This window comes from Rissa tridactyla, chromosome 2, assembly GCF_028500815.1.
Source record: "Rissa tridactyla isolate bRisTri1 chromosome 2, bRisTri1.patW.cur.20221130, whole genome shotgun sequence".
In the NCBI taxonomy this organism is placed as follows: domain Eukaryota; kingdom Metazoa; phylum Chordata; class Aves; order Charadriiformes; family Laridae; genus Rissa; species Rissa tridactyla.
The window spans coordinates 89,748,305-89,764,806 of record NC_071467.1 but is presented as its reverse complement, the minus strand read 5'-3'; the positions used below and the strand labels follow the sequence as shown (position 1 = coordinate 89,764,806).

Sequence of the window (16,502 nt, the reverse complement as noted above, 5' to 3'; positions counted from 1 at the left end):
GAGGTCCACTGCAAAACTATGTAAATGAGTCCAATGTGGAAGAAGCCAAAAAAGAAAAAAAAGAACAGAAATGGACTGTGATAGTGTGATCAGAAATATGTCTTTCTAACATGCCAAAAAAAGGTAATCTCTCTGTTCATCAAGTGGAGTACGTCCCAGAGTTTTTGTATATGCTTTTTTAAACTAACACTCGATGAAACAAAGGCATGACGTGAAAATAAAAGCAAACTTATTAGTTATATGTAAGTCTTTGTATTTATCCTGAAGAAATTTATAGATGTTAAGGGAAAGATGAAGCTGTCGCTATGTAGCAAGTAATCATAAACTATTTTAAATTTTACAAAAAAATACAAATTTGGTTAAATGTATGTTTTTACTACCATATTTGGCACCAATGGAAACTAGTTTGAATTATAATGTGAGCGCATTGCACGAGTATACACAAAAAGTATTGAAAACCAATAACTTGTGAATTAGGCTACCGACAATGTGTTGAATAGCAACAGCAAACATCAAAACGCAGAGATTACAGTCGTTCATGTTTATCTACAGACCTAAGCAAACACATTTGACAATGTATTTAATTCTGGTTTGAACACAGTTTAGCAATGAAATGCGTTTTCATCATCAGGAAAGTTTTTTCAGCATGCAATAATCAGAAGGCAACAATCAAGTCAGCAGCAGATCAAAGAACACATACACAGTTACTACAGCAACACCTTGCAAGTGGCTAATGACAAACTGCTTAATGAAAGATGTGCTGTTGAACAGAGAACAGACACAGAAAAAAAAATGCACAACTTCCTGCTCCATCACACAGTACACAACTTATTTAAGCCATTTATTATTTTTAAGAATGTAGCAACATTATTTGAATCACTGTTTTTAAAAATGAACTCTAGTTTTAAAAAGGTGTAAAAAAAAGTTTGGGTAACACTTACCTCAAACATTCTAGCAGCTGTACATCGAACAAGAGCAGAAGTATGGACAACTCCATACCATAAGACAGTTAATAGCAGCTCATGATAAGCTGGGTTTGCACTAAAAAAAAAACAAACAAAAACAAAAACAAAACCACAACTCTCAAACCCTGAATATGTTCTTTGCCTGCAGAATGTAGTCGCAAGAATCCATTGCTAAACAAACCTAAAGGTCCAACATTTATCCCTTCTGAAGGGCATGCAACGTGTTACTGTCTAGAAAATATGTTGCATTTTGAAGTTCATTTCTTTAAAAAAGCTAATAATATAATTTTGAATAAATTATGACACTGAACTGAATGCAAATACATACCTAGAACACATCCTAGTAGTAAGGAAAATAAAAAAGGAATCTCAGTTTTATCACTGTTTTTTGCTTTTTTTTTTGTTTGGGTTTTGGTGTTTCTTTTTTACCCTTTAGAATTTTTTTTTACCACTACATTTTTAATCTAGAGATTAAAAATTTAAGTTCTGTGAAACACCAAGGCAGGGGAAAAAGCAAGTATACCCTTTATTCACCCAAAGCATCACAGTTTTTAACGTTACAGACAGATTAGCAGCTTTTAATAAAAACTTCTAACGTATTTATATCTAAGTCAACCCCAAGGTATATTCTTTACCCCAGTTCCACAAAGGAAGCTTTCAGGCTATCAAGAGGAGCATGGGATAGTGAAAGCATGGTCATTACATCTTCTAAGAATCCAACTAACAGCTTGCGGTCTTCTTCCTGAAAGAAGAGCGTACAATGTTGAGTGTAGTAGAAGTATTGCTGCGGTTCCGATGACCTACAGCTACAAAAGAGACAAACTATGAATGCGAACAAACTAGATTTGGCCTTCAACGATCTTCTTACAAACTTCAAAAATGTGGTTTAAGAACAAGAATCTTTCAAAGCAAACACAAGAAGAGACTGTATTTCTGTATTTCATCAAATAAGCACATACTCTTGCACAAATTACACAAGTTATTTTACTACAGAAACTCTGTACTTAAGCACTTTCATGGCTCCTGACAGTTTCTGATTGATAACAATTCACTAAACATTTGAGATGAAGTGTTTATTTTTTCCTGTAAGCTACATATATGCCAGGCCATAACTGCTGGTTACTGGAGGATTAAGTAGTATTATTTATGGAGCGTTTATTTAGTACTAGGTAACACTAAAATTTTAAGACTCCAATTATGCCCCAAATGACAATTTACCTGTTTACCTGTTTCAGTAAATTTTGCAAAATTATGTTTGCAGGGGTCACAGCTAAATGGTCAAGAACCCATTTATGGAGAAACATTATTATTTTTGATAGAGGCAGATGGCAGCTGTCAATGTCAGAGTCAGCAGTGGTGAAGATGCCAGATGTCATTTTAAGATTTACTGAATTCAGGTTTTAACACTGATGTTTATCATCAAATGTAGTAAACAACCTGACTAGAAAACTGTGCTTTTGAATGTGTTTACAGTTGCCCACTTACCTACCTATCTTTAAAACACAAGAGCGCTGTAAGTTTTCAAAGAAAACAGTACAGGATTTTTGGCAGAATAACTTTTACATGTTAGTATACATTTAACAAAGAAACAAAACCAAACCTACCTGAATATAACATGTAAGGACCCCCGTTGCATAGATGGGAACTGTGGCTTTTGTTAGCACTCCATTACCTGCTGTGGAATCTAATGAAACACAGTGAAAAATTTAGGTTTTATACACACATATATGTGTGTGTGTAATACATATACTATATATTTTCTATATATACACCTCTAAGGTAGACATGTGTATATTATTTTATATATATATATAAAAATATACATATATACATATATTCACCTTTTTATATATACATGAAGAACTTATATACATATGTATGCATATATATACACACATGTGCTAAGATAATGCTCAAGTGGTATTTGGATTTGAGATTTTGTTTGTACTTTACACACAACACACAGACTCTACAACTTCAGAGTGTTCCATTCAGACTAAGATTAGATTTTCAACATTTCAGGAAGACAAAAAATTTGAGAACTGCAGTCTGAAAGTATTATTTGAACAGGAGATTTGACAGTTTTTTTACAGTTGCAATTAAGATTAATGCAATTAAGATTAATTTTTATTTGTTTCAGTAAAAAGCTACTTACCTATGTTCTCCTCAGACAGTCTTAAGATTTCCTGGAACTGTGGTTTTACCTATGCAAAGGATGATGAATCCCATGTAAGAAAACCCGTTACCAGTGTCAATTAACACAGGAAAAAATTAAGAATAAAAAAAAAACCACAACAGAAAAAAAGGGACATTTTGAAGGTACAGAACAACAACAAAAAAAAACCTTTAAAAAGCACAGCCAGCTTTTATGAAAATTGAAAGTGTGACAAAAGAGAGTAAAATTTCTATTGAGTACCCACACTGAAGTAGCAGTATTTAGCACTCCTGATACCAAAAGTTGAAGCCTCTTGGCAATATGCTTAGTTGGACTTTAGGGTTTAGTTTTACCAAGCCATATGGTTAAAAAAAAAAAAAAAAAGGTCCTGTTTTATATCTGTGCTGTTCAGTAAGTACTCTCTTCCATAATATAGCTGTAATAATCAGTATCAGCAAAATTTTACAGAAGCAAGGCTTCTAAAGAAACTTACAGATGGGGCTTTCAAAGACCAAAGACTGGTTTTAAACTCCTCTCTGGAGGCAGCACAACATGTTTTGTAATTTTACCTTTAGGTAATCCTCTCATGTTTTATAATTTCCCTTTAAAATATTTTATGCTAAATATTAATATTAAAATGAAAATAAAACCATTAATATTAAAAGTTACTTTATTGAGAAAAATTATTTATTTCCTTGATTATAATGCTTAGATGTCATCTATAGAAAATATTTCCGGCAGGGAAAGCACAACTTTTAAATTTCCAATCATGTACAGGCTGAAGTACTTATGCACACCACAAACACAGGACAGTACGGTGTTCTGAAGAAAGAAAATTAAGTTACTGGAATTAGGATGATCTCTCCCATTTTCTATGCCATTCACAAAACAAATACGAAGAATACAGGTTTTTTTAAAAATCCTTCCTTGTTGGGCAAGCCATTCCAAAATGGACAAAACCAGAAGTCCAAAGGATGCAAACAGAGGTTTAGAAGTAGCATGTCTAAATGTACTTATGGACAAGCATCAGTGTGACACGCAAATATAAATGTTCACATAAAGTGCGGGTATTAAGACACACCATAAATACAGGGAATATATATTATCAAGGTATGTTTTTTAATAGAATGTTTAAGGTAATAACTTACCTTAGTGTTTGTAAAAATTTTCCCAAATGTCCTACAAAGTCTCCAGAAAAATCTAGAGAATTCATGGACACAGGCAGTGGATGCTACATTGATCTTGCCAACTATTTCTATAAGCTGTGGTAGCCTAAAAATCAGGAAACAAAAGGATATTAAACACTATGCTGGATCTTTTGTTTCTTTCCAGTTATATTTGTATAGATTTACTGTTGATATTAATAAATATATATACACACAGAGAGCACTATTGGTTCTAATATCATTATCTACATGTTCTGTACAATTCCTGACCCTTGAAGAAAGCAAGGGTTTAAATGCTAGAAAAGTCTGACCTATGTTTTCAAACATCTGTTACTGCAGAACAGTGTATTCCATGACATATTCAAAACACAAAAATCTTCAACAGAGGATTGGCTATACTAGTGCAAAGAGGAAAGAAACATTTTTTTGGAGCAAGTAGTTACCTACCCATTCTGCTAGATAGGTCATATTTTCTGAATAAAATCAAAGCCAATTCAGTATGAAAATTAAAATGTCTAAAAAAAATTCAATCTTTTTCTCTTCAATAATTCCTAAACACAATCATACTTAAAATTCTTATGTTTAACAATGGTTAAACGTAATCATGCTTAAGAACTATTAATTCTGACACATTTTAAAATTAGGAACTGTAAGATACAAGTTAACTCACAGTTGATTGACTACCCATAGCAAAGTCTCCCAGCCTGTGGTACCCTCATGTTCTAGCTGATAATCATACAGTTGCAACAACACTGCTAATTGCTCGCGGCTTCCAATGATGATGGCCACATCCTGAAGAGGCGATACGGGTCGGGGAAATCTAGTGACTGCAACAGCAGAGAATAAATAATCATGAACAAAAGAAGAGGAAAATACCTGGGGGGTGATGTCAGTAAAGATAGAGAAGAAAGTCTGAAAACTCTTTAGCGCCTTCTGTGTAAGGTTATAAAATTGTTTTTTAAAAATCAGTGAGTTAAATCCAACTCTGAAGAGATTACATAACCCTTATTTAAAAAGGGAAAACGCAGGTACAGGGAGATTATGGAAGGCCCCAAAGAACACACCACAGATTTACAATAGAGTGACTTGCAGGCAAGGTTTCCTGACCTGCTACACTTTAATCATCTAACTGCTCCAACCTTTATGTATCAAGTACGTTTTGACACTCCCCACTCCCTCCCCCATCTCCTTAATTATCTGAATTATCAGAAGAGAATAATTTACCCATAAAAAGGAAGATCTCAAAAAAAAAATCTAGACCATCAAAATACCTGGGGATTGAAAGCCTGCCTACAGCAACATTGCTTTTATTCATCTCAATTCACGTCAAGCATACTTATTCAGCAATAAAGTTAAGTGACAAGAACACCATCTTTCTTTCTGCAAAATTCAAGAAAGCAAGCCTGCAGTTCCTGCAGTGCTACTGGATTAGGGAAAAGTACATGAGATTTTTTTTTCTTCCACTTTTGTGGAGGGAGGAAGTGTCAGACTAGGCTGAAGCCTGAAACTTTTGAATTCCTTATTTAAGCAGTAGTAACCCAGGGAAAAAGTGCTCATCTTCAAATGACTCAAGTCAGCTGAATGAGTTTTACCATGGCATGTTTAACATTTTCACATTAATGGACAGTAACGTACCACTAGCTACTTTCCTAATTCTCCTTTAAAGTTGTCCCCCTTGCTTTGAATCTTCACACACAGCACTATTATCAGCGTGTGGCAAGTATTACCAATAATATCTTTTAAAAGTATTTCTAAAAGGATAAAACATTCTACAGGCTAGGATTAGTGATTTAAGTATAACTTCACTATTAGGCCATTCAGTCTGCTAAGGTATTACACAGATACATAACAAAGGGTGAAGCTCTTGTATTTTTCCCACTTCGTGACATTTTTTATTTGGAAGAATTAACTTAAACCGAGGATAGCCTTCTTGAGCTATTAGTGGTTATTCTCAAAAGTTTCTTTTAAGAAGTAGAAAGAAATGAAGAAAGATGAAATAAAAGCTATTTTTGTTATAATCGGGTCTCTCAAGCGAGCATAGAAAAGTAAAAAAGAAGTATTACTTAATCAATGTGAAAAATCAGTTAAGAGGCAAATCAGAAGGCAAAATTGTATTCTTTTTAATTTTTTTTTCCCTCCACAATTTGTTGTGTATTGGGACAAAAAAGTATTTTATTGCAAGACTATGATTGGATTACGCAAAACTATGTCACTGGGCAGAGAAAAGCCATTTTGTCTGTAGCCTGCAGTGCAGAACACTGCTAAGTAAATACAGGAAAAAAATCCGAAAGGATACCATTTAGTTCTCCTTTGTTCTACTGCAAACAATCACAACTTACATAATTCTTCTGTATCAATAAACTGATATTTGTAATTAGATAAATATCTGATAAGGGTTCAGGTCTAAGACTAATTTCTTTCATAGGAACACGGGGTTGGGGGGGAATAGAAAGATGTTTTCCCAAAAAGGGAGAAAAACAGAGTGAAGAAAGAGTCATGACAAATCTTCCTATGCTGGAATCCGGTTTTAAAAAAAAAATTCTCTCCATGAACACTGCAATGATAAAGAAAGAAAATTCATAACATGACAGAAATACCCTGAATTTCTTTCTCCGTTCTTCCTATATACAAAAATATAACACAAAGAATAGATAGATTAGAAAAAACACCTCAGGACAGAAACTTAAATCATTATTGTACAGACAGTGTGTTATAAAAATCTGAAGTCTCTATGTATATTCTGCAACTTATGTTTATGTAGCAACCCTAAATACACATGAATTCTAAATATATGGACTATTCCTGAAATTCCTCTTTCTCGGTTAACAGTAATTTGAGATTTGTCACTGAATCATACTTAAGTTTCTAAAAATTCCACATAGCAGAAATTAATCATTTACCTTCTATTTGTGGTATTTCTCCCTGAAGTTTAGCCTTGCTTGTGAAAGGTGCGTTCTGTAGCACCAGTGCAAACAGTGAAGGAATCAACGACTGCAGAGCAGACAGATACATGTGGAGCTTATGTTCATCCAAGCCATGTTCTCCTTCCTGAAACAAACAGGACATTTAGTTAAAGTTTTCGGTTTGGATGATCTGTTGCTTAGGCATTTATTCCCTGGCAAGACATCAACACATCTGTGATGAGCTTCTACACAGACACACTAATTATATAGCGATTTATCCTAACCACAAGCTTACTTTGTGACACCATCCAAGTCTCCTTGTCACCCTTAAGTCAATTCTCCTCAAAAGATTTAAGCAAAATCGTCTTTGGCATTTAGTGGTTCATGTCGATGAGCACAAAAGCATTCTGAAAGAAAAATTTTCAGCGTGTTTTGGAAATGGGATTCCTTGGTCTTAGGGACCAATGCATCTAAAACCTGAATAAACTAGTCACCTGTACTCTGAAAACAAGCACCTGGGTTAAGTGTGTTAGATTGTTATGAGATACTCGATTTTCCAGAACTTTGAAGATATTTACTGAATAAAGTGTGAAAACGGCCTCATTACTGCAAATCATTTAACTAAACCATTCAATTCTACTTTTTTTTTTAATAAAAAACACATTTTATTAAAATCCACAGTATGTGACACCTTAAAACAATTTAAATATAGGGCGAATGCACTCAGAATAACACACATCATCTGGTCACAGCCTCAAATAAGCATTTTCGGAAATGCACTTTAATTATTGGGCTATAAAGTAAAACATTGTTAAAGAAGCATCCGTTTGGTTTTTGTGGGTTTTTGATGGTTTTGGTGGTGGTTGTTATTTTCTTTCTTCCAAAGGACATGTAAAAGTTATGGAGTTATAATATCCATAAATTTCCCCCCCATAGAACATTAAGTAGCAATTATTTACATTTTTGTATTTTTTTTTAAAGTCTGTATATGTAATAAAGATACAAAGAAAACTCTCCAGTGTAGAAACAGCTGAACACATACCCTGAGCAATTTTTCAATCTTATTAAGCAGTGTAGGTATAAGATGGAACTGTAAATTTCCCAGTTCTGTTGTCCAGGCAGCATAAGCAGGTAAAAATACCTGATGCGTTGCACTAACTACACGTTCTGAAGGGTCTCCTAAAGCTGAAAGCAGCAGTTCAAAGCCCTGGCAAAATAAAGAATACAATTACTTTTCCTATAATTCATACTAAAGTTTGCTACATAAAACATGCAGTCTAGAAAGAGATTATAATCTATTTTTTAAAATTTTACACTAATAACAATAAAAACCCAATGTAGTACATGGAGGCCTTTCAGCAGATGTTCCCAGCCCACCTACACAGCTAAACCCAAGGTGATCCAATGACCCTACTAGTATCTTTACGGTGAAGTTAACAGAATTTAATACAAAGACATTTTACCACTCTGACTTCGAAAACTCAGAGACAGGATTAGGTGGTCTTCATTTTCACTTATCTAAAACATTATTAAGCAGTATTCAGTTGAACTACAAGTAGGCTTTGTTGTAGCAGATGAATCTTTGTTAGCAAGTGATATCAAATTGGCTAACAGTATCAGGTGGCCAATGAAGTGGTACATTCTTGAAGGCAAATTATGAATTATTAGAGAAGCTTCTGCATGAGGCTTACACCTGAGGTTCTAAGGATACTTGTACTTACATGTTTTCTTTTTGGTCTTGGTGATACAATAAAATCAATGTTCATGTAAGCCATCAAAATTTTTTAAAGTATATGAAAAGATTTGATAAAAGCAAATGAAATTATGTATCTCCCTACTGATGTAATAACTACAGAAGACATTTCATACATACAAAACCCAAACTAAATTATACCTGTTGATATTTGTCTGGATCATCAATATATCCCATAATGATGCCAAGGCTTTTGATCACAGCTTCTCGTACCAGATCTGCCTTATCTTCCATTAACATCTGCTGCAGCATGGAGAGTACTAACGAACTACGGATTTCTTTCTGTTTGTAAACAAGAAACATACTTGTTAAATCTAATGAAACAAGAAATATAGGTTTATAGCAATTTTTATAAATAATTTGCACTTCTATTAGTGCTTACAAACAAAATCCCTTCCTCCAACCATGGATCCTTTTGAATATTACACATTCAGTTTTCACAACAGAAGATGAATGAATATAAAATGTCTGTAGCCTCATTAGAGAGCCTTTTGTCCTACTAAGCACAGAATTCAGGTCCTTCAATTCATACGGAAGATGTACCAAAAAATAACTAACCGCAAAAAACTACTACAGGCCTAAACTTTAAACAGAATCTTTAATCACTCCATTGCTAAATTGGAAATGTGGGGTTTTAATTTGGGTTATTTTTGCCTTTCTCTGAAGCTTCAAATTCTAGTTCACCACTGACTTAATTTTGCTGCTTCTTTTGACTGGCAGCACTTTTCATGTAACATTCCACAGTGTCTGAAGAAGTCTATTATTGGGTGCCAATTATTTTTTCAGAGATTATTTCCTTAATTGGTCCCAACTATCTTTGTTTCATCTCTACTGAAACAAAGATGATTTTCTCAGAACGTGCTGTTTTTAAAGACATTTTACAGCTAGATTAACTTGTATTCCTTTATAATGAGCTATCTCCTCCTTACTGTCATTTATTGAATCTCACATGCGTGATATAATGTAGAAGACAATGTGACTACGCATAATACACACCCTTGGGAATATTTAAAATAATAGAGGATGTTTATATTATGCAACAGATTTTCACCTTGCTTTCACTCGCAAAGCATTTAGAGTCAGTATTAATACTTACTGGAAGGTAAGGTGCTAGAGCTCCACAGGATTCTGCTACCAGTAGCCGTCTCTCTGGGTATTTGTGGTTGATCTGGTAAAGAGAAACAAAGCGGCTATTTGCTTTGCAGGAACCATTATTCAAAGTGTGGTTAGAATGAACTGCAATGGGGGGATACGTACGCATCTCTTAGATAAACATTGACTGTGTCTGTAGAAGCTGCATATGGTACTAAGCAGCCTCAAGTTCTTGCACTGAGGCATAAAGGCAAGGCAGATACAGCCTTCTCTAGCTGTCCCACAAAACAGAGCTCACAGCAAGAGAAAAATCTGAGAAGTATGTACATATATGAAGTAAAAAAATGGTGGAAAGCAGCATATGGGCTGCCGGACTCCAAACAATATGAATAACTCCTGAGCTGTCATGAAATATTTTGTCTTGTTCTAGCCCTTCAGGAACACAACTCCTCTAAGAACTACACAAGTGCCCTCTAGTGCTCTGAGCCAACCAGTGTAGCATAGCTGCCTAGCAATTGGGGTCAAAAAAGAGACACATGAACTAAACCAAGAAGTATTTGCATGCTATTGAAGTTCTGTTCTCAAGTCAAGCACAAACATGTCGCATCTCTGAAGTGTGACTGAAAACAGCTCCTATTCCGAGAACCTCTTGATCCTGTGCTGCCTACCTCCCCTTTCCGCTCAAAGGCCATTAGAAAATGGAGCCTTACAAATTCGACATTGACACTTCTGAACCAAGTTTGCGCCCTGGTGGAGTCAGCTTTAACTGTCACCTGGGAAGCAGTTGGAGCAATTAATCCTAGAAAGCATTTCCAAACACATGAAGGACAAGATGATGGTTGGGAATAGTCAGCATGTACTTATACAAGAAAACCCATGCATGACCAACCTGATAGCTTTCCAAGATGACTGGCACAGCGAACAAGCGGAGAGCAGTAAATATTGTTTATCTTGACTTCAGCAAGACTTGTGATACTGTTTCCCATAACACCCTTATTCACAAACTGATGAAGTCTGGGCTAGGTAAGGACAGTGAGGTGGTTGGAAAACTGGCTGAACTAATCACAGGCTCAAAGAGTTGCAGTTGGGGCCAGTCCCCAGCAGCGCACCCCAAGGGTTGATTCCAGGGCCAACAACAAAGATGTGTAACATCTTAATTAATGGCCTGGATGACAGGACAGAATGCACCTCAACAAGTGTGCAGATGACACAAAACTGGAAGGAGCTGTTGATATACCCAATGGGTGTACTACCATTCAGAGGCATCTCAATAGGCTGGAGAAACAGGCAGACAGGACACTTTTGAAGTTCAAGAAAGGGAAGTGCAGTCTTGAAGGTGAGCAGAAATAATTCCCATGTACCAGGACAGACTGGGGGCCAACTGTCTGGAAAGTATGTTAGCAGAAAAGGACCTGGAGGGCCTGACAGATACCAAGCAGAGCCAGCAATGCATGTGCTCCTTGCAGTAAGGAAGACCAGTGGTATCCTGGGCAGCACTAGGATAAGCATCAGCAGCAAGCAAGGAAAGTGATTGCCCCTCTCTGCTCAGCACTGGCGAGACCACATTTGGAGTGCTGTGTACAGTTCTGGGCTTCCCAACTACAAAGACATATTGGAGCAAGTCCAGCAGAGAGACATAAAGATGATTAAGAGATAGGTGTATCTGATACATGGGGGAGGGCCAAGAGAGCTGGGATTGTTCGGTCTTGAGAAGAGAGCAAGCACTCAGGAGGGATCTTATTCGTATGTATAAATATCTGTACCTATCTGCAGAGAGGTAAAAACCACAGAGGTGCCCAATGAAAGGACAAGAGAAACTGGACACAGATTGAAATACAGGAAATTCTGTTTTACTAGGAGGGTTGCCAAACCTTGGGACATGTTGTCCAGAGATGTTACAAAGCCTCCATCCTTGGACATATTCAAAACCAGACTGGAACTGCTCTTTAGCAACCTGCTCTAGTTGACTCTGTTTTAAGCAGGGGGCTTGGACTACAAAATGTTCAAAGGTCACTTGCAACCTCAGCCATTCTGTGATTCTCTCAATTCTACTGGCTTGGGAGAAACTACAGATGAAGACATAGTAATAAATCAACTTTGGACAACCTCTTACCTCAACTTTATTTCCACAGCACACTGAACGATGGTACCTGACCACTGACATACTATTAATGTCTTCAGCTTTCTCACTGTTCTGATGTGAAATCACCGAGAACTCTCTCAAGAATGAAGCGTAGCAAAGATAATTTGAAAGAACTGTTATGGTTTGAGAAAGGCATAACAACTTATTGTTGTTTAGACAATTATTCTATCACCCGATGACCCCTCCCCGCCTGGGAAGGGGAATTGGGGAAAACAAGGAAACATGAGATAGATTTAATAGCATAAGGCTAAATAATTAACAATAATACTAAAGAACCAGTATTGATCCCAATACCCATATAAAATATACAAAGATTATACTTAGCCAATTACATCAGTAGGAAGCTGTGCACTCCCAGCAGTGGGCAACAAATTTGGGACACTGCGAGCGCTATGGCTTCGGGAGGAAGGGAAGTGCTGAGGGGTCCGGACTGGGGCAAGAAGTTATCTGGACCACCACCGTCAAGAAGGAGAGAGAACTACGCAGCAAACTTTCAATTTATATCGAATGTGACATTCATAGTATGAAACAATCTTGTCGGCTAGCCTGGGTCAAGTGCCCAGGCCTTGCTCCTCCTCATCCCTGCACTTGGCAAGGCTCAAAAACACTGAGACCTTGAATTCCACATAGCCTAGCTGGCTATATAGTAAATACTTTCACAAATTCAGACACTAGAGTCTTCTAAAAGTGCAGTTTTCCCAAGCATTAGAAGAGGAATTAGTCCTGTGTCAAACCAGGACAGAGACTCAAATGAACAAATCATGAGCCTCAGGCCTAAACTGAAGTCTCAAACATGGGAGAACCTTCTTTGAGTGTCTATCACTATTTTGCATTGATTCATCAGTAGGGGACCTGTAATATTTTTTGGAAGTATGGAGATGTCATAGATGAGAAGCATTATAGGCACGCAACAGCCTATAATATCTTTGATTTATGTGCCATCTTTCCAAATGCAAATCCCTACTGGTAACAGGGATACACTTTGCCTTCTGGAGCTCTGCCTACCTAAGGGAAACAGCAAAGACTAGTTTCAACTGTTTAGGCGGACTGGTAAGACAATATAAATATCACCCCTGATACTGCAAAGACGTCCTGACACATGGAGGAAAAAGACTCAAATTTCTGCAAGGTTTGTGTTCAGGGAAGATTATTAGCCCTTGGAAACTTAAACATAACTGTAAAATGTTTATTACTACTTCTTTTCCTTTTGTCTTTAATAAACAGTAGTACAATTTTGGAAGTCAATTAACCGGTCACTAATTCTCAGGGAACTTTTAGCATTCACAGAGCCTTGACCTAAACTCAGATGAGCCAGCTACCAAATTCTACCCGTGAAAAGCAGGTAGAAAAATCACAAAGACTAGCCTGATAAATCTGAGCTCCAGAATGTGAGAATGAAAATGCTGAATCTTCTGAGGACCCAGTCCTTTGTAATTGTAAATAGATTTTGGTAGGAGACCAACTGCACGAATGCTTTAATGATTAAAGCATCTACCGAGAAAAGGTAGAAAATGATGTGTATTTTTGATTTCCTTCTACAAACTCCGTCTTGTGACAATGTGATTCAGCCGGTATTTTACTGGACAAAATAATGACCTGGTTTCAGTACTGCAAACAAGGTCTGGCAAACTGCATTAAATAAATGTGTGATGACATATGGCTTGGCAGCCTCATATGCTGTACTGTTACAGTTGGACTGGTTTCTCTTTTGCATCAGCAATTAACAAGAAACTGGTATGATGAAGATGGGCTCTTCCTGAGGTGAGACTGTTTTTTTGAAACACTGTTTAAATTTCCTGAGAAGGACTAAGAAAACAAAATGTGGTTTATTTTCTGTTCGACTACTATAGCCATGAGTCCTTCATTTAATTGATACATCAGTCATACATATAAGCACAAATGCTGCATATAATACGTACTTCTATTATCAAGAATGCATTAAGACTATTAAAACTTGGACTTTATTGTGAAATGCAGATGGCTGAGTTATGCAAGAAACAGTAGAAAATTACCAGACCAGAAAGACTGTGCCATCAAAGCTAGCATTACCACTCTGTCATGGCTTAGTTATTCACTGTCTTTTAAGCAATGATGAATTACCTTTTCTTCATTATAGTAGGAAAACACCATGAATTTTCACCTGAACTCATCGTGTTCTGTTTCTATGCCTCAGATGAAACAGTAAGAGCATTTCACTTTGGTTGTTCAGTTATTTCCATTAATTTAGAATGTCTGTGGAAAAGGTCACTGTGATTCTAGAATTTGCACTTCAGGCTGATATTGCAAGTGTAAAAATCATACTCATCAACATGGGACTTACTTCTGACTACTTTGATCCTTAATTTTCTGTTTAAGAATATAACTAGTACGGACACTGCCCCAGGAACTTACTACAATGTAAGAATCAGCAAATGAAATCTTTGAATGAAAATGGATTTCCAACAGCTTGGAAATCACAGTATGAATGATAAAGGCAGCTACCTGGCAACAGATTAGGCAACACTGATGATGAACGTGTGCATATCTACATTTCAAAATTACAAACATATGCAGGTAACTAGAATCTCCAGAAATTTTTTGACGAATTTTCTGCTTCCCAGTTCTTTTTAATGTTATATAAAAGTACATATAATAAGGAAAAAGAACATCCCAATATCTTTCTGAAAAATACTCTGAACTGCCATTCATTGAAGAACAAATCCAAAACAACCACCTCCTCAAACAAATAAAACTCAACATTTATGAAGTTTTAACTAATTTTCCAGCGTAAAGCACAAAATAATCAGTTACTCAGTTACCTGTTCCCAACACTGTGGTAAAAGCTCAGCTTCTACACGTGTTGGTCCAACATGTCGGGCAAATGCCACACACCCAGTCAGTATCATCTGTCTGAAAACATAAATTTAAAGCTTTAATCTGTTTATAAAGTAAAGCTCTATAATATATAGAATATATTCCTTAAGTTAAGAAAAGCAGATGCTGTCAGGCAACAGATTAATTGTCTACAGTCAAAATTTCACACCATACACACTGACTTAAAGGCTAGATCTCAAGTTGAAAGCCATTATCTTGCTTTCTATTTTAATATGCCTTTTCCAGAAACTTGCAGATCCCAAACTTCATGAACCAGAGACTGAGAATCTCCGATTTGGGAATCTCTGACTTCCTAATGTCTGAGATCAGGAATCTCTGACTAAATCCATTTAATTCCTATTACTGAATACTATGATTCATCATGCAGTAGGAGAATCTAAATTACTTAATATTATCATACTATTAGTATTTTAGTTAAGTAGACATGGTGCTTTTATTTAGAAGTGTTTGTGAGATTTAATGACCTTTGTTCAAAACAAGTAACAATTCTTTCACGAAATGGTTTGCAACGTGCTAACATGCAAGCTACTGTCATCTCTCCCAAAATACTGGACTTCACTTGTCAGAAACCTTCTAAAGCGCGTTATAAAAATGAGGCAATCAATCAATCAGTAGTATCTATGATCACCTCAGTCATTTGTATTCACATTCTTGCATTTTTTAACTTTCCTCAAAGTTTGCAAGAAATCACTGTTGTTCCATATATTTCATAGGCACAGAGATATATTTAAAAATTCAATAAAATTGTACTTAACTATAATTTGTGATATTCTAACTTTTACTTCATCGGTGTTTAACTTGCTATGATTTTTTACTTCTATTTATTTATCCTGTTAATAGGATTGGAACGATACCAACTTTGCATGCAGTTCACCATTTTCCATTTACTTTAGTGCCTACATCAACACTTAAATAACCAGTTTCAAATGACAACGCATGGGCATGAGACACTTGTTTTATCAACTCCACAGTAAGATTAAGACACTAGTGAGAATTTGTTCATTATTACTTTGTGGAAAGTAAGCCAGAACTAAATTATGACTGTTTTAGTGTCATGTCTAAACTAAATATTTACTGCAGCTAATGGTATGCCCTTAAGGTTGAAAGGCAGAGATTCTGCTGGTTATTTCTTAACCATTTATACAATATACTCCATCAAAAAGAGACCCGTTCACTTTAAGAATCTTTTCAAGGAGAAACAGTCTATTAAAAACCTTTTTTCCCCAGTGTTCTTTAGGCCGACAATCAGATCAAGCTCTTTGGTTTTGTGTTGCAGTTTGTTGGTTGTTGTTTCCCCCCCACCCCTGTACCACATACAGAGAACTAGATCTTTGATCAAGGTAAAAAAAGGTTGAGGGAAAACAAAAGTGCAATGATTAGGTAAGATTCAAGAAATCAACAGCTGATATGTGGTAGGAATATGGAGACAAAAGCCTGTGTTGATTCTGAAT

The 16,502-nt window shown here is 36.0% G+C and overlaps 1 protein-coding gene across 6 annotated transcripts in view; it reads right to left on the bottom strand.

Moving 5' to 3' along the window:
- RELCH (RAB11 binding and LisH domain, coiled-coil and HEAT repeat containing) overlaps nucleotides 1-16,502 on the bottom strand; it is an 84,345-nt gene that overhangs the window by 19,648 nt on the left and 48,195 nt on the right. For all 6 annotated transcript variants that reach the window (XM_054189870.1, XM_054189871.1, XM_054189872.1 and 3 more), the window contains 11 exons: nucleotides 14,976-15,066; nucleotides 10,039-10,110; nucleotides 9,084-9,224; nucleotides 8,232-8,396; nucleotides 7,187-7,334; nucleotides 4,957-5,113; nucleotides 4,269-4,392; nucleotides 3,121-3,169; nucleotides 2,570-2,649; nucleotides 1,601-1,707; nucleotides 942-1,041 (listed from right to left, as the gene is read on the bottom strand). In XM_054189870.1, coding sequence (XP_054045845.1) covers nucleotides 942-1,041; nucleotides 1,601-1,707; nucleotides 2,570-2,649; nucleotides 3,121-3,169; nucleotides 4,269-4,392; nucleotides 4,957-5,113; nucleotides 7,187-7,334; nucleotides 8,232-8,396; nucleotides 9,084-9,224; nucleotides 10,039-10,110; nucleotides 14,976-15,066 — 1,234 coding nt within the window. The remainder of the gene's footprint in view (nucleotides 1-941; nucleotides 1,042-1,600; nucleotides 1,708-2,569; nucleotides 2,650-3,120; nucleotides 3,170-4,268; nucleotides 4,393-4,956; nucleotides 5,114-7,186; nucleotides 7,335-8,231; nucleotides 8,397-9,083; nucleotides 9,225-10,038; nucleotides 10,111-14,975; nucleotides 15,067-16,502) is intronic.